This window comes from Pongo pygmaeus, chromosome 11 (assembly GCF_028885625.2).
Source record: "Pongo pygmaeus isolate AG05252 chromosome 11, NHGRI_mPonPyg2-v2.0_pri, whole genome shotgun sequence".
NCBI lineage: Eukaryota > Metazoa > Chordata > Mammalia > Primates > Hominidae > Pongo > Pongo pygmaeus.
The window spans coordinates 85,697,921-85,719,738 of record NC_072384.2 but is presented as its reverse complement, the minus strand read 5'-3'; the positions used below and the strand labels follow the sequence as shown (position 1 = coordinate 85,719,738).

The 21,818-nt window shown below is 34.9% G+C and overlaps 1 protein-coding gene across 2 annotated transcripts in view; it reads right to left on the bottom strand.

The window, feature by feature from the left end:
• Positions 1 to 21,818, bottom strand: part of FSIP2 (fibrous sheath interacting protein 2) — an 88,595-nt gene that overhangs the window by 926 nt on the left and 65,851 nt on the right. For both annotated transcript variants that reach the window (XM_054478287.1, XM_054478288.1), the window contains exons 18-22: positions 18,303 to 18,800; positions 16,876 to 16,976; positions 7,889 to 7,935; positions 4,179 to 4,222; positions 484 to 553 (exon numbers count right to left, since the gene is read on the bottom strand). In XM_054478287.1, coding sequence (XP_054334262.1) covers positions 484 to 553; positions 4,179 to 4,222; positions 7,889 to 7,935; positions 16,876 to 16,976; positions 18,303 to 18,800 — 760 coding nt within the window. The remainder of the gene's footprint in view (positions 1 to 483; positions 554 to 4,178; positions 4,223 to 7,888; positions 7,936 to 16,875; positions 16,977 to 18,302; positions 18,801 to 21,818) is intronic.

Here is a 21,818-nt window from a genome sequence, read left to right as displayed (position 1 = left end):
TCCTTCAAAGGCAGCATGCCATCTCCCATGAGCCACACACCCCTGATCAATCTGCTGCTGTTATTTATGGTACCTACCTTGCTCTTATAACCATTTGAGTGTGTAGACAATGATGATGTTGCATGAGATTGGGATTTGAAACATAGCTCTGCTGCTTGTTAGCTGTGGGATAACCTTGGATAACCTATTGCCATTTTTCTCTTTAATGATTCTCACTTTTTTCTTTAAATAAAATGTGAATAGCTAATGCCTGATATATTTTAGTTATATGATCCATTGTCCCTTTGGTGTAAAGATAGAGAGCTACATAATTAACTGAAAATTGGTATTTATACAAACAGTAAGAATATTATTTCAATCCTATTTTGATAATATGCAAGGGGAGAGCCACTCATGTCCAGGAAAGTAATAAAAAATTCTAAATTCAAAATGATGCAATTGAGAGTTTAATTACACCAGTTGTTAAGATAGTACATTTTGTACCTGAAATGACTTCCTTTGAGGGATTTGCACTGCCAAGAACATCCTTGGATCTTTCAAAGATGGTGATAAACTGCCAAGGTAAATTGAAATACAAACTGAGTCTTTCACTGGACATTAAACACTAGATATACCCATAAATCCTCAAATCTACTAGATATACCTATAAATACCACTACAGCATCTTACATAAAATATATCTGTGCTCTGCAGTCTCAAAGAATTGTTCAATAAGACTGAGGCTCACAATTTTTGCAAAGTAAGATGCCTAAGATTAACCCTTGTTATGAATGCAGACTTTGGCTAGCACTAAATGAGGGTCAATGGTTCAGCCATATTAACTCATGAAAAATCTCAGCTCTGTCTGCCCCCTCTGTCCTTTGACTGAATTGAAAAAAGTTAAAAATTCTTTTCTGAAAAAAGATGTAATCATAAGGGGAGAAAAAAGGATGTTTATTTTGTAACCCCAAATTTTCTTTTATTGAAATCTTAGCCACTGCAGAGTCTGGAGCAATAAAGTGGCTCTGTGGACCTGGTTGTGCTGGCATTGTGTCTCCAATACTAGCTTTACTCTGTAGACCCTTATCAATTTTGAATGCAAGAGCAGCAATTGTCCCAGAGAGGCATAAAATAACCTGGGACAGGTGTTGGGGCTTCAGCTATTCTGAAGCTATTCTAAAATGGTAGATTTGAAGGGTACCAGAATTCTGTAGCTATTCTAAAATGTCATCTGTTAAAAATCAGTAAAACAAGGCTTAAATACATGTAACATAAGAGGAATGTGCAGTATCTATATCAGGTAAAAAGCAACAGATACTATTACAAGAGTTTTACCATAGTTCCTCCAAGAAGACTTATGGGTGCTCATGTATTAAGCTATTGGAAACAAGATAACTGAGGAATAAAATATGGCAGAGACAATGTAAAGTACCGATTCTCAACTTAAGCTGTACAATAGAGTTATCTGTGAAACTTTTTTTAAAGGTATGGATCCCTGAGGCCCATAACAAGTGTAGGACAGACATTAATGTATATTTTTTAAATGCCTCACAAAACTCTAATGTGAGAGAATTAGGACTGAGAATCCTTCATCTAAAAGGAGATGAGTAGACATACAGTTGGCCTTCTCTCTCTGTGGGTTGTGTATCCATAAGTTTAACCAACCAAAGATCAAAAATATATGAAAAATAATGGATGGTTGCATGTATACTGAACGTGTATGGACTTATTGTTCTTGTCATCATTCCCTAAATAATACAGCATAAGAACTATTTATGTAATATTTACATTGTGTTAGTTATGATAAGTAATCTAGAAATAATTTAAAATATATGGGAGGATGTGTGTAGGTTATATGCAAATATTATACCATTTTATATAAAGACCTTGAGCACCTCTGAATTTTGATATCTTTGGGGATTCCTGGAACCAATCCCCTACAGCTATCAGGGGATGACAGTACTTAGGTTATGCCGAAAACATGTATCTGTTTGTTAGACACAAGAGTGCTTGCCCTTACTTAATGGAGCATTGTTAAAATCATGACTTTAAAGTTTTTATCTAAAAATGTCAAAACCTTGGCTATGTCAGAGATGGCATCTTTTGACCTTTTCCTTGAAAGCTGTAGATATTCTCTTTGTTCTTTGTATGTTGAGTCATTTTGGAATGTATCCTGCACATTTTATATAAGTAGTCAGATTTTTGGTCCTTTCAAAATCCTGTAGAGGACATTGATTTTTTTCGTTTGTTTGTTTGTTTGTTTTTGGTAGGTAATTGACTCATTATGTTCAGATCCCACGTCCTACCCTGCCTGTCATGGCTGTGGTTTCAATTTAATTTCTGTTTTGAAAATTCTCGTAGTGTTGAGTATCCTTATGTGTGCACTACTATTAAGAATGCAGTTCAGGTTCTCAAAGAGTTTTGTCTATGTAACTTCAGGTCAGTTCCAAATATGTACAACTCAGAGGGGACAGTATAAACAGATTTTTGAGGTTCCTCTTTCTGTGATTTTCCTCAATGCCTAACTCTCATTAGCCCCCTTTTCTAGTTCTATGGCTAAAATGCTGTGGCTTTAGCCTCTGTGTGTGTGCTGTTTCTAGTTTATGTCTGCATCTACCACTAAGAGTAAAGTGACGAAAGAAGAGAAAAAGCACAACCAGCTCAATCAATACTCCTCAGTCTAGTGAGGACCTTTTCCCTATCGGTCAGAGAAGAATTTTCTTTCAGAGTTTTAGGTGGTAACTCAGCAGCCTCTGCTGCTACTGCCATGCAGTTTCATGAGGGCACCTTGCCTTGAGGCAGGGCCAAGGAGGGAGAAAAAGTGGGGATTCTCCCCAGATTCTCCCCATCTCACAGGAATCTCCTAACCGGTCAGAAAAAATGGTTTCTCTAGGAGCTATATTCTATCCAGTTGATCTCTGTAATTCCAGGATTTGAGTTTTCCTGAGTCTAAGCCAGAAGATATGCAAATAAAATTAAAAAACCCAGGAATCTCACAATGGCATTGGCCATTCTTTGAGTTTTGATTCCCCTGCCCTAACTCTTGTTATTTATTTTTCAGAATCCTCAGTAGTTACCCACAGTGTTTAGTTGTAATCAGTGAGAGAGATAAGATGGAGCCTGCCTACTCCACCTTACTTGAAACTGGATTAGATAACAACTTTAACAATAATTTTACCATGGAAAAGGTAGCAAAGAGGGAAAGAACAAAAGCAGAAGGAGTCCAGATTAGCCAGAAATTCCACTTGACACACTGAGTGTCAATAAGTTCTTAGATTAGAGCTTCAGCGTTTCCCTTCTGTTGCCATATAATTTCACTGTTTGTAAAGTGTGGCCAAAGTGGAGCCTGAGGTAGTTAAATAAATATTTATATTCATAAATGAGGATTAGGTTGAGTGGGTAACAAATCCATTATCTTTGAACATTTAAAAAATATATCTTAAGTGTAAGTTATAAGATTTTAAAAGTTGGTTCTGAAAATTGTACTATATTGTGATACTGAGAAGTAACTCCATAATTGATAGCTTATGTTGTATGTGGGGGTGGAAGGACCCACTTGAAGGGTGATTAAGCTGAACCAAGAAAGAAACAATCTGATTAAAAAACACAGACGAAGATGTGTAGCTTCATTTCTCATTGGAAACTTTACAAGAAAGATTTATAAAGAGGAAATTTTCTTGGCTCACACTGGGGAGTAGGTGGGCTTTTTGGAAAGCTGCCAGTAAAGAAGTAATGTTTAGGAATACAGAAAAATAGAATTAGCACTCACATCCTGCAAGCCATGCACCTCCCATGTTTGAAGCTTCTGTTTTCTCCCCACCTCACCACGTTCCTCACTTGAGTCTACTCATCCTAGGTAGGGCCAAGTGATTCACTACCTCTAGTGTTTTTCTAGAGATTGTAGTAAAAGAGCTAATAAACAGAACTGTACTTAGATGCTAGGGAGAACCAGTATATTACTTTGTGCTCCTAAACAAGGAATGCTGATTTAACCCAAAGGATTTTGTTAACATATTTTAATATACCAGGGACAGGCCTCAGCTAGGAAGAGGGAACAGGGTGTAAGAAATTGTGAATAGGATAATGCTTTCTGATATCCTTCAAATAATACCACACAGTCCCTGACTGAACTATGAAAACTGAGTTGTTCTTAACTAGATCCTAATATATACCAACTAAGGCTAATTAAAAATACTTACCTTAACACTGTTTGCATGCTCTGGCTTTTGTTCCTGAGAACTTTCTGTAGAGATTAAAAAAAAAAAAAGTAAAATAGTCTATTTCTGAGGCATGTATATTTGTTGACACAAATCTGATCATATTACTTATTTTTCACCAAAGAATCATGTAATTTAGGCAGGTCGAAGAAGTTGTTATTTTAAATGTATAAGCAATTGGGAACAACACTGAAATAAGTGAGAGCCCTAGAATATCGGGACGTCTTAGCCCTTCAGTTAGACATTTAGAAATTATGACAGATGAAATGTAACATAGTGGGAGAGGCAAACTCTGTAACTTAGTAGCTATACATCTATGCACAACCATTCATTCCTTATAAGCCTGTTTGTTTACCTGTAAAATGAGGGATTACTCTATAGATGATTCTTAATAGCCCTTCCAGCTCTACCACTTTCTTTACATGCCTACTTAAAAGCAGCTTACTAGAATAAAGAGGAGAGTACTGGTATTATTAAATAGTAACTTCTGGGAGAATCAGGAGAGCTTTGAGGCAATGCTCGGAGGAAATTTGGTGGAGTCTACAGAACCAAAAGTCGTCTGAGTTCCAGGGGAGGTCAATGTATTAGTGAAATAAATTCAGGCAAGGAGGTAGAAATGACACTGTGAGAGAAGCTTCACAAGAACCCACTGCAAGGGAAGCAGCTAACCTGCTAAGAAGGCAGAAACCCTGTATTTACATCTTAGCTTCATTGCTTAAAGCTGTGTGAACATTGAACATCTAACTTCTCTGACTCTGTTTTCTCATACATAGTATGGGAATGAGACTGTCTTCCTTGGCTATGTCTGAAGATATCATATAAGAAAAAACTATGCATTTTATATAGCTACACTCATCAAGAGCCAACACAAGTAATAACTATCTAAATTACCCTTTGGGCCAATATGGGTTCTAAAAAAAAGTAATAGTAAAATCTCAATCAGCTCAAATATGAGAAGTGATTAAAGTATCTGACAAAATTGGTAAGATTTCATTGTTGGCTGATAATCTCCCTAAAAAGCGCCTAAATCTATATTGCATGTAATTGGACATACTTCATTTTAAATGATTGAGGACATTTGGGTTTACTACGAGGGCAATGATTCCAAACACAAGTTTTTAAGTTGCTAGGGTATATGCGCACCAAACTCCCTAGAAAAACTAGGAAGTTGTTTTGATGAAGAGGCACAGAAAAATTCCTGATATTTATGGGGCCCAGATTTTTGGATTTAAGTTACTTGAGATTTTATTGTATATATGAACTAGGAATGAATATATCTGGCCTTGATCTTTCCACTGAATTTCAGACTTAAATATCCAATTGCTTACGTGACATCTCAACTTGAATGTCTAAAGGATACCTCAATCTCAACATAACCAAAAAAGAATTCTTGTGCTCCTCCTTCACCTTTGGTTACTCCAATAGTCTCTCCTATCTCATTAATCCCTGTATCTACTATAAACCGAGTAGTGTTTTAGGCTGTTGGTGATATAGCTGTTAACAGACATAAATCTCCACCTTTATGAAGCTTACATTCTAGATAGACAGTCAAAAAAACAATTAAAATACACAGTATAATGGAAAGTGCTATCCAATAAAGCAAAGAACTGGGATAGGTAGCGTCCTGATCAGAATTAAGTTGCAACTTCAGAGTGTGGCCAGAGAAGACCTCACTGAGAAAGTGACATTTGGGCCAAGATCTGAAAGTAAGGAACGAGCAATGAAGATATAGGGGAAAGAGTACAGGAAGATCAGCAAATCCAAGGGCCATTAATGTATAAAATGTTTGAGGAACAGCAAGGAGGTTAGTGTGATTGGAATGGATTGGGCCAGAAAGAAACAGAGGAGTACCTTAGAGAGGGAATAGGATGTTAGGATGATGCCCAGATGATGTAGGGTTTTGTAAGCCATTGTGATGACTTGAGATTTGATTCTAAATGAGATGGGAAGTACAGCCATGCATTGCTTAACAAGGTTACATTCTGAGAAATGCCTCATTAAGTTATTCCATCATTGTGTGAACATCATAGGATGTACTTACACAAACCTAAACGGTATAACCTACTACACACCTAAGCTATATGGTATGGTATGTCTTTTAGGCTACAAGCCTGTACAGAATGTTATGACACTGTATACTGGAGGCAACTGTAACACAATGGTAAGTATTCATGTATGTTAACATAGATAAAGTACAGTAGAAATACAATATTATAATCATATGGGACCACTATTTTATACTGGTCCATCATTGGCCAAAACATCATTATGTGACACATGACTTTACTTATCAATGTCTGGAATTATCTTGTTTAAGTCCTTACCCTTGGGATGGGACTTCCTACTCTGAGTTAAAGTGTAAATTCCGTGAGAGCAAAAACTTTGTCAGTCTTGTTCAGACATGGGATCTCAGGATACAAAGAAAACACTCAGCAAATCTTTGGATGAATGAGTAAGCAAATGATTCAATTGAACACCGTGATATTACTAAAGGATATAAGAACTAAGCAAGATCACCAAAATTAAGTTGGATAAAGCATATTAAAACACTGAATTTAGAAGCAGGAGATGTGGGATGCAGATGGAACTTTTGTTTTTATATAGATTCACAGGGTACATGTGCAGGATTATTACATGGATATATTGCATAATGGTGAGGTTTGGACTTCTAGTGGACCTATCACCTGAATAGTGAATATTATACCCAATAGGTAATTTTTCAGCGCTCACCCCCCTCCTCCCTTCTGGTGTCCCATGTCTGTTACATTGGTCTGTATTGGACTGTTTTTGACTCAGAGGAATGTTGGATGGGTCACTGCCTTACCCTCAGCTTGAGTTTCCTCATCTATAAAATGAGTATGGTTGTATGAAACGGTTTCTGTTGGCATCTAACAAAGTATAATTCCACAATTCAGACATTATAGGAGTGTTTTTTGTGAAACCTATGATATGTTCACAGAATTCTGGCATACTTAATGCTATTTTGTGGATTATCTTAATAAAAATGATTTTCACTTTCAAATTGGCATAATATGTTTGTTGAATTCGTTGCATGTTTGAAATAGTCATGATAAACTTGTGGTTTGACTTTTAATGCGACTTTATAGTAAACATGACACTCTACGTCTTATATATGCTATCATTGTTAGAACCACATCGATCCTTCCTCTAAGGTCTTGACAATTAGAGAACCTAAAAGTCATTACAAATTTTCTAAGGAGCCAGTACTATTAGAGATTGAATAAACAAAACAAAACAAAATAGAAAAATGAAAAAAAGTGAGATACATCCTAGCCAGATTTTAATATGAGGGAATAAATTTAGTTTTAAAAAGAGACATAATCCTTCAAAGAAATAATTAAATCCTAGTAGCATGGGTTCTGGCTCAGATATAAACTGCTGTTACAATACACTCTATTTTGTAGATATTTCACAGGAGTATGGTAAATGTGAATTCATATCAAACCATATACTTGATACCACAATCAGTGATAAAATCTTAATGGCAATTTAGGCAAGGCAAAGTATTTGACTCATTTTAACACCTGAATGAGGTAATACTGGATCATTTTCAAAAGCAGATAAACTCATAGAAAACATAAAACCTGTATTAACTTCAAGTTTGATAACTAAAAAAAAAACACATCAAAGTAGTAAAAAATACTCTCTAATTTAAGAAAAAAGAGTCCAACCTTCTAATATTTTAGCACTTGGGTCTGAGTGACAATCTTCAGCCTCACTAAAACAAAAGAAAAAGAACATCATTTAGGTTGAATTTGATAAATGAAGAAGTTACTGGTTAAGCAAAAGAACAGTTATTCTCCATATAGAAAGAAACCTGAAATAGTATACTATTCACTGAGATTCCAAATCAAATAAAAATGATTTCTGATTGACTTTTTCCCCTACTTTTAAAATTGTGGTTATACATCCATTAAATTTACAATTTTAACCATTTTAAGTGTACAGTTCTGTAGCATTAAGTACATTTGCAGTGTTGTGCAACTATCACTACCATCCAGCTCCAGAACTTTTTCATCTTTCCCAACTGAAACTCTATACCAATTAAACATTAAAACCTAATTTCCCTCTCTCCCCATCCCCTGGGAACCACTATTCTACTTTCTGTCTCTATGATTTTGACTATCCTAGGGACTTCATATGAGAATCATGAAATATTTGGCCTTTTTTGCTGATGTATACCAATTAGCAAAACATCTTTCAAAGTTCATACATCTAGTAGTATGTGTCATAATATCCTTCCTTTGTTAAGGCTGAATAACATTCCATTGAATATTTGTAACACATTTTGCTTATTTATATTTATTCATCTATCGATGGACATTGGGATTGCTTCCACCATTTGTCTATGGTGAATAATGGTGTACAAATATCTGTTTCAGTCCCTGCTTTTAATTATTTTGAATATGTACACAGAAGTAGAATTGCTTGATCATAGGGCAAGTCTATGTTTAATTCTTGAGAACCCCCCAATACTGTTTTCCACAGTGCCTGCACTATTGAAATTCCCACCATTGATGCACAAGGGTTTCAATTCTTGACATCCTTACCAGTACTTGTTTTCTTTTTCTTTACTTCTTTTTTCCCTCCTTCCTTCTGTCCCTCCCTCCCTTCTTTAGTTATCTTAATGTGTTGAAAGTGGCATCTTGTGATTGTGATTTGCATTTCATTAATGATTATGGAAATGATTCAAAATCATTTTATGTGCCTGTTAGCCATTTGTATATTTTCTTAGAGAACTGCCTATTTAAGTCCTTTGCACATTTTTAATTGGGTTGTTTTATCATTGTTGAGTCATAAGAATTACTTACATATTCTGAATATTAATTATTTACTAGATGTATAATTTGCAAATATTTTCTCCCATTCCATGGGTTGACTTTTCACTTTGTTGATGGTGTCCTTTGAAGCACAAAATTTTTAATTATAATGAAGCACAATATACCTATTTTTCTTTTCTTGCTTGTGCTTTGGTATCATAACAACAAGAACAAAAAAAAATTGTTAAATCCAATGTCAGGAAGCCTTATTCCCATGTCTTCTGACAAAAGTTTTTTAGCTCTTATGTTTAGATCTCTGACTCATTTTGAGTTAATTTTTGTATATGGTGTAAGGTAAGGGTTCACCTTCATTTTTGTTTGTTTTTTGCATGTGAGTATCTATTCCCATCACCACTTGTAGAAAAGGCCATCCCTTCCCTCATTAAATGGTCTTGGTACCCTTAGTAAAAATCATTTGATCATATATGGAAGAGTTTATCTCTGGGCTCTTTATTCCATTTCTTTGCTTTATAAGTCTGTCTTTATATCAGTATCACACTGATTACAGTAGCTTTATAGTAAGATTTGAAATCAGTAAATAAGACATCTGCATCTTTATTCTATTTTAAGATTGTTTTACAATTAAAGATCTTTTGAGAAACTAATGAACTTTAGGATAAATTTTCTATTTCTGCAAAAAAAATTATTGGTATTTTGATAAGGATTCCATTGATTCTATGAATTACTTTGAGTAGAATTAACATTTTAACAATATTAAGTCTTCCAATCTATAAACATGAGGTGTCTTTCTACTTTTTTGCATTCTCTTTAATTTCTTACAGCAATATTTTGTAGCTGACAAAGTACAAGTCTTTCAATTCCTTGGTTAAATGTATTCCTAAGTATTTTATTCTGTTTGTTATTAATATAAATGGATTTTCCCCTTAACTGTTTTTAGATTGTTCAGTGTAATTATACAGAATGCAGCTAATTTTTCTGTGTTGATTTTATGTCTGGCAACTTTGCTGAATTAATTCATTAGTTATAACAATTTTTTTTTGTGTTCTTCAGGGGTTTCTACATTATGACCATGTCATCTATAAACAACAATTTTTCTACTCATCAAATTAGAATGCCTTTCCCCCTTTTTCTTGCCTAATTTTTCTGACTAGCATTTTCAGTACTATGTTAAATAGAAGTGGCAAAAGTAGTCATTGTTTTTTTGTTTGTCCCTGATCTCAGAGGAAATACTTCATTTCTTCACCACTGAGGACAATGTTTGCTGTAGATGTTTCATATATGACCTTAACAATGTTGAGGTAATTTCCTTCTCTTCCTGCTTTGCTGAGTCCTTTTATCCATGTAAAATATTTAACTTTTGTCAAATGGTTTTCCTGCATCATTTGAGACAGATCATTCTGTTAATGTGATGTATTACATTGATTTTTTTTTTTTTTTTTTTTTTTTTTGAGACAGGGTCTCGTTCTGTCACCCAGGCTGGAGCGAAGTGGTGTGATCACAACTCACTGCAGCCTCAACTTCCTGTGCTCAATAAATCCACCTGCCTCAGCCTCCTTAGTAGCTGGGACCATAGGGGCACACCACCACGTCTGGCTATTTTTTGTATATGTTTTTGGAGAGATAGGGTTTCGCCATGTTGCCCAGGCTGGTCTCAAATTCTTGGGCTTGAGAAATCTGCCCATCTTAACCTCTCAAAGTGCTGGGATTACATGAGTCACTGTGCCTGGCCTATTGATTGATTTTTGTATGTTGAAACTTGCTTGCATTCCTGGGATAAAATTGACTTGGTCATGATCTATAAACCTTTTAATATACTGATGAATTTGGTTAGCTAATATCTTGTTGAAGATTTTTGCATCAATATTCATCAGCAATATTGTTCTGTAGTGTTTTCTTGCAGTCTTTGGTCTTGGTAATAATGTAATGCTGGCGTCATGACTTTGGAAGTGTTTCCTCTTTTCAATTTTTTGGAAAAGTCTGAGGGGTGTTAGTGTTAATTCTTTGAAATTTGTGACATCCACCAATGAAAGTATCTGGTCATAAGCTTTTATTTGTTAGGAGGTTTTTCAGTTATTGATTCAATTTCTTTACTATTTCTAAATTTGTTCACTATAATTTAGCATAATTCAGTCTTGACAAGCTGTGTATTTCTGGGAATTTATCCATTTCATCTAGATTATCCAATTTGTTGACATACAATTATTCATAGTACCCTCTTATAATCCTTTTTATTTCTATAAACTCAGTTGCTATTTTACCTCTTTCATTTATGATTTTAGCTGAGTCTTCTCTTTCTTTCCTTAGGTAATCTAGCTAAAGACTTGTCAATTTCATTGATTTTTTTTTTTTTTTTTTTAACGAACCAACTCTTGGTTTTCTTGATTTTCTCTACTTTTTTTATTCTCTATTTTATTCCTGGTCTAATCTTTATTATTTCCTTCTACTTAATACCTTTCAGTTTGCTCTTTCTCTAGTTCCTTAAGATGTAAAGTTAAGTTGTTGGTATAAGATCTTTCTTATTTATTAATGAAGAATTTACAACTATAAATTTTCCTCTTAACATTTTTTTTTTGTATTCCTTAAGTTTTGGTAAGTTTGATAAGTTCCCTCGTTATTTCTTCTTTGACCCATAAGTTGATAGTATATTGTTTAATTTTCACATATTTGAGGGTATTTTTGTTTTTCCTTCTGCTATTGATTTCTAGTTTTATCCCATTGTAATTTGAAAATATATTTTGTATGTATTCAAACTTTTAAAATTTATTAAGACTCATTTTTGTGGCCTAAGATATAATTTATCCTGGGGAGTGTGCTATGTGCATTTGAGAAAACGGTGTATTTTGCTATTGTTTTATATATGTATATATAAAACAATATATGTATATAAATATATATAGATATAGATAGGTTATATCTATATCTATATATAAATCTATAGTTTTATTCACATCTGTATTAGTCTGTTCTCATGCTGCTATAAAGGTCTGCCTGAGACTGGGTAATTTATAAAGGAAAGAGGTTTAATTGACTCACAGTTCTGTATACCTAGGGAGGCCTCAGGGAACTTACAATCATGGTGGAGGGAAAGCAAACATATCCTTCTTCACCTGGTGGCAGGAAGGAGAAGTGCCAAGCAAAAGGGGGAAAAGCTCCTTACAGAACAATCAGATCTCATGAGAACTCACTCACTATCATGAGAAAAGCAGCATAGGAGTAATCACCCCAATGATTCAATTACCTTCCACCTCATCCTTCTCACAACATGTGGGGATTATGGGAAGAACAATTCAAGATGAGATTTGGGTGGGGACACAGCCAAACCATATCAACATCCTCTATTTCCTAATTTTGTTTAGTTGTCTCTCCATGATTGAAAATGGCATACTGAAGTCCTTTACTATTATTGTAGAGCTGTTTATTTCCTCTTCAATTCTGTTAGTATTTATTTAATATATTTTGGAGCTCTGATGTTTGTTGAATGCAGATGCTCCTCAACTTACAATGGGGTTACGTCTCAACAAACCCATTTCAAATGGAAAATATCATACATTGAAAATGCATTTAACACATCAAAACTACCAAACATCATAACTTAGCCTAGCCTACCTTAAATGTGCTCAAAACACATATATTAGCCTACAGTTTGGCAAAATCATCTAACACAAAGTATTAAAAATATCATATAATATATTGAATATGGTACTGAATATGTATTGCTTTCACACTGTCATAAAGTTAAAAATTTGTAAGTCAAATTTTCATTAAGCTGCAGACCATTTGTATACGTTTTTAATTATTATCTCTTCCTGGTAAATTGATGCTGTTATCATCATACAATGTCCTTTTTTTCCCTCTCTTTTGGTTTCTGTTTGCATGGGGTATATTTTTCCATTCTTTCACTTTCAACCTACATGTATTCTTAGATCTAAAGTGAATATCTTATGGATAACATACAATTGGATTCTGTTTTTAAAATCCATTTTGTCATTCTATCTCTTTTGATTAAAGTGTTTAACCCATTTATACTTCAAGTAATTAGTAATAGAGAAGAACGTTCTTTCGCCGTTTTGTTGTTTTCTGCATCTTACAGTTGTTTTGTCCTTCATTTCTTCCATTACCATCTTCCTTTGTATTTAGTTGAACTTTTTAGTGACACATTTTGATTCAGTTCTCATTTCCTTTTATGTATATTTTAGGAATATTTTCTTTGTGGTTACTACAAGCATTATGTGACTCTAATTTTTAATTGATACCAAGTAAACTTAATTGCATACAAAAACTCTACTTTTTAACACATTTGCCCCCTACACACTTTATGTTATTAAGGTTCAAAAATTATATCTTTTTACATTCTGTATCCATTAGCATAAATTTATTATCTGTTTTATGCATTTGTCTTTTAAATCCTTTAGAAAATAAAAAGTAGATATATGAGCTAAATTACGATAATACTATTTTTTATATTTGTTAATGTATTTACATTTGTTAAAATTTACATAGTTTCATATGGCTCTGAGTTACTGTCCAGCATCATTTCATTTTTCTTTTTAACTTGAAGAACTTTCTTTAGCATTTCTTGTCAGGTAGGTCTAGTGTTAATGAACTCCGTCAGCTTTTCCTTGCTTGGAATGTCTTAATTTCTCCTCATTTTTGAAGAACATTTTTTGCTGGATGTAGAATTCTTGTTTGACAGTATTTTTTTTTCTTTCAGTCCTTTAAATATATCATCTCACTGCCTCTTGGCTTGTAAGGTTACTAATGAGAAAATCACTAATAATATTATGAGGGTTATTTGTATATGATGAATCACTTTCCTTTTTCTACTTTAAAGATTGTCTTCTGACAGTTTGATTATTATGTGTCTGGATATGATATTTTTGTGTTTATTCTGCTTGAAGTTTGTTAAGCTTCTTTTATTTGTGTATGTATTTCTTCAAATTTAGGAAGTTTCAGCCCTTGTTTCCTCAAATAATCTATCTGTTTCTTTCTCAATTTCTTCTTCTGGAATTTACATAATGTGTATATTGTTCTGCCTGATGGTGCTTCAAAAATCCCTTAGGCATTGCTTACTTTTTTTTCAATCTTTTTTCCTTTTGGTCTTTAGACTTGGCAACTTCAAATGACTTGCATTCAAGTTCACTGATTGTTTCTTCTGTCTGTCCAAGTTTGCTGTTGAACTTCTCCGATGAATTTTTCAATTCAGTTATTATATTTTTCAGCTCCAGAATTAATTTTTAATTTTTATGAGCACATAATACTTGCACATTTGTATGGGTTACATGTGATGTTTTGATACAGGTATACAATGTGCAAGTCAGGATAATTGGGGTATCCATCACCTCAAGCATTTATTACTTTTTGTGTTGTGTGTTAAGAATAGTCCAGTTCCTCTCTTTTAGTTACTTTAGAATATACAATAAATTATTGTTAACTCTAGTTGCCCTAATATGCTACCAAAACCAGAATTACTGTTTGGTTCTTTTTTATAATTTTTCTGTTAATATTTTAATTTTGTTCATACATATTTTTACTAATTTCCTTAGTTCTTTGTCTACCTACAATTCTTGAACATATTTAAGATAGTTGTCTTAAAGTCTTTGCCATGTATGTCCAACTGATGTGCTTCTTCAGGAACATTTTCTGGGTATTTTATTCTTTCCATTTCAATTTCCCCATTTTTTGTATGCTTAGTAATCTTTTGTTCAAATGTGAGCATTTGAAATAATAAAGAAGCCACGTCTTCTAGTTTTTGCTGATTGATGTGGAAAATATTTACTAATTAATGAGACTTGGAGCCTTGGAAACAGTCCAAAGTGAAGATTTAGTTTTTTTTCAGATCTTTTCTGAGCATGTAGTTTTCAAGTCTATGTCTGTGCTTCCCCAAACTCAGTTTTTCTGAGCTGCTTTTTAAATGATTTAATTTCCCAAAGAGTCACTTCCTGCTTCTTCTTTGGAACTTAGATATTCTGTTGTGTCTCTCTCTTCCCATAATTTCTTGCCCAAGGTGTTTATGGTTCTGCAGTCCCTCTGTAGTTTTCATGCATTATGGCACCTATCCACTACTTTCTGTGGTTTCCAGGCTTAGAAACAAACTATGACACCATTGCCTATCTGAGTTCCTAGTCAGGTGAAACAAAAATAATTTCTTAAGAAAGCCCATAGATAGGTCAGAACAAGATCTACTCTGCTCTTTCCACCAAAGGGAGGAAACTGTAAATTGGGCTCCTTTCTCTTGACTGTGTTATACTATGCTGGGAGGAAGTTGGATCCAAGAGCAAGTTAAACTTCACAGATTTTTTTTTAACTATTTTGAATGTGTTTTTTCCGTTTCTCTCTCCCTTCCTCCTTCCCTTTCTTCACCCCTCTCTCCCTCCCCTTCTTCCCTTCCTTTTTTTTCTTTCCTTCTTCCTTTTATTTCTCTCTCTTTTTCATTTACTCTTTTTTCTTTCTCTCTGTTTTCTTTCTCTTTATTTCATCTTCTCTCTCTCTGTCTCAGAGTTTCGCTCTGTTACCTAGGCTAAAGTGTAGTGGCAAAATCATAGCTCACTGTAACTTTGAATTCCTGAGCTCAAGCAATTCTATCACCTCAGCCTCCTGAGTAGCTAGGACTAGGTGCACATGACCATTCCAGCTAATTTTTTATTATTTTATTTTATTTTAGTAGAGTTAGGGTCTTGCTATGTTGCCCAAGCTGGCTTCAAACTCCTGGCCTCAAGCAATCTTCATGCCTCGGCCTCCCAAAGTGGTGGGATTACAGATGTGAGCCATCATGAGCAGCCAGCTTTTTCTTGATTGAATATTCATTTGGTTGCTGAAGACTGTTGTCCAGAGCTGTTAAAAAGTTGTGTTAGTCAGATTGTAGTTGCTTATGTTTTGTTTCCATGGGGAAATCAGAACCTTGAGCTTCCTGGTATTATCTTGCTCTAAAATCATTTTTATTTAGTATTATTTATGCCTGCTTTTTAACTACACTAATATAACCAATAGAGAGGTTCCAACATTACTAGCTATGTATGTTAAAATAACCTATTATGTAGGAGAAAAGAGACAATGGTGGGCCAAAAACAGATGTCCCAAAATAAGGCCATGTCAAAAAAAAAAAAAAAAAAAAAAATGCAATTCCAGCATGCTGAATGAAAAAAAAAAATCACTAGATTTTTCTGTGTATAACATGAGTACTTCTCCCCAAATAAAAAAATGTTATCTCTTACAAGTTGTGTAGAATTTTATAAATGCAAGCACAAATTTAGATATTTTCACTATTCTTGATAAGAGTTATGAATCAGATTTCAAGTCTACAGTGCACTTTGTCCTCTTTGTCCCCTATAACTGTTACAGTCCATACTTTGCCCCTAGTGTCATCCAGACTTGGATTGTCTTTCACTTGTGTATCCTATCCATTCTTAAAGAGCCACGTCAAACTCCATTGCTTTCTATGATTTCTCTCTGAATGCTAAAACTTATATTTCTTTCTCATTCCTTTGGATTCTTCTTATTAGCAATGACAGTAGCTTTCTTAAGAGAGCTAAGCATTAACACTTTTGTACTGATACTGCATATTTCATTTCTGGGCCATTACCTCTCTCTCACAGGTTAGAAAATACCCTAATACATTAGCAAATACTTTATATAAGACACTGATACACTAGAAACTGGTTTGAAAACTAGGACATAGAGGCCAGGTATCTAAAAATAAAGGAGCAGATAGCAAGAAGTGGCTTTGGAATTATTCACAGTAGGGTGCCACTGAAGGGAAGAAGTTGGGGAAGGTCTGAAGCTAAATACTCGCTCAATTACAGTTTTGCCAGGGGCCCCATTCTACTCATAGGCTCTACTTTATCAGATTTCTATATTTGTACTGCTTTAATTTCATATACCCAGTAGATGAAATGAGATCTTCTTGGTTGTATGAAGATGAACTCATAATTCTGTGTATGAAGTAATGTGTTGGTTCAGTAACAAGATTCTTTTCTTCTTTCTGGAAAAGGACAAATCAGCTATTACACTAAATGGAGTTTGGGATATACTTTCTTACCTTATGGCATTTTTTGCAGTATAATCTACATTTTAATGGAAAAAAGTTCCAGAGATTAGTTAAAAGATGGGTGGGCCCTATAATTCTAATTAAAAGGTGTCTTCCAATATAATTAACTTGAAATAGTTCAGTGAAGATTACCTAAATTATGACATTAGATTTTGAACAAATTTTAAACATAAACCTGGAACAATGTTTAAAGAGTCGAATTTTCTTCTAAACTTTAAAAGTATTTGAAATCATATATTACTGAGTGCAAAAAGAGGAAGAACACAGATACAACTCTGGTCAATTAGGTACCTTGCCAGGTCAATCATCTTAACACATACTTTGATCTATTTGTTGCAAAGTCATGTGTGCTTCTGAATTGACCAGAGTTATATTTATGTTATTTTCTGTGGTTCATCTAAGCTTTTGTGTTAACCTCGGAATCACATCAAATGGATAATCAAGAGAATGGCCTCATCAGAAAATTAAAAGTTGTATATTCTCCAAAAACATGTTATGGTATAGAATTTCATGTATCCAGTAGATGAAAATAATTAAAATTAATTCTAAAATTAATTAGAATTACAGGGCTCATCCATCTTTTAACTAATCTCTGAAACTTTTTTCCATTAAAATGTAGATTATACTGCAGGACCAAACTCAAAAGGTCACTGAGACCCAGACCATCATTTGAGAGTTTGGAACCAGCAACAAGAGATGTTTACCATGCTGATAGCAGAGTTTATGAGCTAATTGTAAGGGTGATATTTAAAACATATGAATTAACTTGTTAAGTTTGGATAAGTTGGTTATATAACTTACCAAAAGGTCACCTAGCCACTAAGAGTTAGGATTCAAACCCAAACAATCTGAATTTCCGTGGATCTTATTTTGTTCCTCCTACCTCAGCCAGTCTTCTGGTGCTATTCTAGTAGCATTAGGCTCTCCACACAAAATGTTCAATGAATATTTACCAGCCAAAATACAAAAGGGTGGAAACCAACTGTTTTTAATAATTAGCTTACATTTTTCTTAACTGGTTTCCATTTTCTCTTTTCTTTGGGATTCTAATTAATCTAGTTTTTCCCCTGTTACCTGCTTTCCCACAGTTGAGTTTCATAGCTGTACCTGGTAATAATTTCCCTTATTCTGTAAATATCACCAGGCTTGAGATTGAATTCATTTTAGCATTCTTTTCTGACTAATCAAGCTACATTCTTGGGCCAGATTTGTGAAGCTGTCTCCCCTTTCTAGTCACTAACAGTCATGCTTATCACTTACCTTACACAGGGGCTTTTCCTCCCAAGATGAAGAGGCTGTTTCAGGCATCGTCTTTGGTGTGGCCATGTCAAGCTCAGCAACAGCTCTTTTAACATGTGTCTCCTTGGATTCTATTACCTGATTTGAGATTGCTTCAGTACTTTCAATATTTGCACTGGCTGTGGTCTGACAACATTTACTTAGTGACAAAAATTTTTTCAGGCTGCTCGTGCTTAGTGTTGACTTAGGAGAAACTTTGCTTCGTACCGGCTTATCGACTTCTTTCACTTGATCTTCAAATACTTCGATGCCTTCTTCTTTTGCAAAAGTCTCTGTTAAAACAACTTCATCTTCATCAGAATCTGGTTGCTCTTTTATGTAATTTTCCAAATATACTTGATCAATATCATGAGCTACTAATCGAACAATAAGATCATTTTTACTTTGAACATCTTTTAAGAGCTCCACCTTTGTAATATCAGGCTTTCTTATATTCTGAAATGAATTTCTGGCAACGGCCTGAAATTAAAGGTATAGCAAATATTAACAGCAAATGCCTAAATCACTTTCCTGTAGTTCAATTATGATGTAGCTATTTTCTTATAATTTGTAGTTTTGATTTAAGTAATATCTTCAAATATCACTTAATTATATATTAGCAATATTTTTAAAAGAAATAAAGACAAATAACAAAAAAATTTGTTGGCATGCCATTTTTTTACATTTATTACAAACCTTAATCTAATATAACTTACTCTAAAAGTCAGAGCAAGGTTTAGCATAATTAATTTAATTACTTCCTCTTAGTCATGTATCTTGAAAGTTTTGTGACAGAAGTAGACAGGATAACCTATTTTCCAAAATCCTAGGTAAGGAATTATAGAGAAATCTAAATACACATATTTTCAAGAAAAAAGGGCAACATATTCACTGATCTTGATTTTCAAAAGTAATGAATAACCCAAATAATGGTTTTAAAATCTTTACTCCCTATTCCTCCACTTTTGATCTTTTGGACATATTTTCCAAAACACTCTTCAAAATATAAATCTTCATGTCTTCTCACTTCCTAAGTTAAATCTCAGTTTCCACTGTCAATGTTAAAGACAGATCAAAGAAAAGACAATTATAATTAAATAACAGAATTTCCCCATTTCTCTAGCTTTTGACCAAGCCACAGAATCTCAAAATTAAGTTAATGATCTTAGCTCTCAACCTCCCTTTGTAATATCATAAACCAGTTTTTCGGATAATGGTGCCTCAAAGGAATATCTGCAATAACAAAATATCAGAAGAACCTCTTTAAAATTTTTTAAAAATCAATTTTGATTATCTGTGCTATTGGAGGAAAACAGTGGTTTAGAAAATCCAAAATCATTTTATATTTTGGGATATGTTACTACCAGTGGTTTTAGTATGTGTATGTCTAGTGTGTTAAGAATCTATGGTACCTTAAAACAGAGAATTAAGTCTTGAGGCAGAACCAACAAGAGTGTAGGGTTTCTAACCTAACCTTTCTTTCTCTTCACTGCTGTGTCCTTTTGTTGAAGATAGATAATATTGGTAGCCCGATTGGTGCCAATCACATGCCTTAACTGAGTTCCCCATGTCTGCTTCTTTATTGTTTTATTTTTAGGATGGCTTATTTTTAGGATACAATGGGGGTACAGGCATTGGGCAAACATTCATGTTTGAAACGGGAGAAATTGGCCTGATAGAAGGGGCTACAGGCCTCAAGCAAGTCCAAAACCCAGTAGTGCAATCATTATATCTTAAAGCTCCAAAGTAATTTCCTTAGACTGTATGTCCCACATCTAGGGCACAATGATGGAAGGCGTGGGGCTCTCAAGGCCTTGGGCAGTCCCGCCCCTGTGGTTTTTGCAGCACTGGTGGATACTCTTAGAGGTTGCTGAGTGCCTGAGGCTTTTCCACGCTGAGGGTGCAGGATGCCAGTGGATCTACCATTCTGAGATCTGTAGAATGCAGACTCTCTTCCAACAACTGCACTAAGCAGTGCCCCAGTGGAGACTCTGTGTGGGATCTCCAATCTTAGCATGCCCCCTCTGCACTGCCCCAGTAGAAGTTCTCTGTAAGGGCTCCACTCCTGCAGCAGGCTTCTGCCTGGTCATGCAGGTTTTTCCATACACCCTCTGAAATCTAGGCAGAGGCTGAGAAGTCTCATTTACTCTTTAACTCTGTGTGCCTATAGGCTTAACACCACATAGAAACCACCAAGGCTATGCCTTGCAGCCTAAGCTGTAACTGGGCCCCTTTGAGCCACAGCTAGAAAAGTTGCTGTGGGAATGTGAGGAATGTTGTTCTGAGGCTGCAGAGCCCATGAAACCATTCTTCCCTCCTAGGCCTCTGGAACTAAAATCAAACAGAGTGCAGTGAAGGTCTCTGAAATGCTTTTGAAGCCTTTTCTCCATTGTCTTGAACATTAGCTCTTAAATCTCTTTCAGTTTTGGAAATTTCTCTAACAACTGGTAGTTTTACATCCATCTTGAATTTTTCTCTCAAAAAACAAACAAACAAACAAACAACCTTTTTTTTCTCTGCCACATGGCCAGGTTGATTTTTTTTTTTTTTTTTTTTGAGGTGGAGTCTCGCTTTGTCACCCAGGCTGGAGAGCAGTGGCATGATCTTGGCTCACTGCAACCTCTGCCTCCCAGGTTCAAGTGATTCTCATGCCTCAGCCTCCGAAGTAGCTGGGACTACAAGTGTTTGCCATCATGCCCAGCTAATTTTTGTATTTTTAGTGGAGATGGAGTTGGAGATCATATTGGCCAGACTGGTCTCAAACTCCTGACCTCAAGTGCCCCACCCACCTTGGCCTCCCAAAGTGCTGGGATTACAGGTGTGAGCCACCATGCTCAGCCAATTTTCCAAACTTTCATGCTCTGCTTCCCTTTTAAATATAAATTCCAAATTTAAGTCATTTATTTCCTCCTGCATCTGAGAATAGGCTGTTAGAAGCAGCCAGGTCACATCTTGAATGTTTAATTTATGAGAAATTTCTTCTGCCAGCTGTCCTAGGTCATCACTCACATGTTCAAATTCCACAGAACTCTAGGGCATGGACACAATGCAGCCAAGTTTTTGCTAAGGCATAACAAAAGTGACCTTTGCTTTAGTTCCCAGTAAATTCCTCGTTTCCATCTGAGACCTCATCAGCCTGGACTTCATTGTCCATATTACCATTGTCCATCAGCCTTTTAGTCACAACCATTTAACCAATCTCTAAGAAGTTCCAAACTCTCCTTAATCTTCCTATCTTCTTCTGAGCCTTCTAAACTCTTCTAGCCTCTGTCTGTTAACCAGTTCCAAAGGTGCTTCCATAATTTCAGGTATAACGTCCCACTCTTTGGTACCAATTTTCTGTGTTAGGCCATTCTTCCACTGCTATAAAGAAATTCCTGAGAGTAGTTAATTTATTTAAAAAAAAAAAAAAAAAAAGAGGTTTAACTGGCTCATGGTTCTGCAGACTTTACAGGAAGCATCGTGGCATCTGTTTTTGGGAAGGCCTGAGGAAGCTTC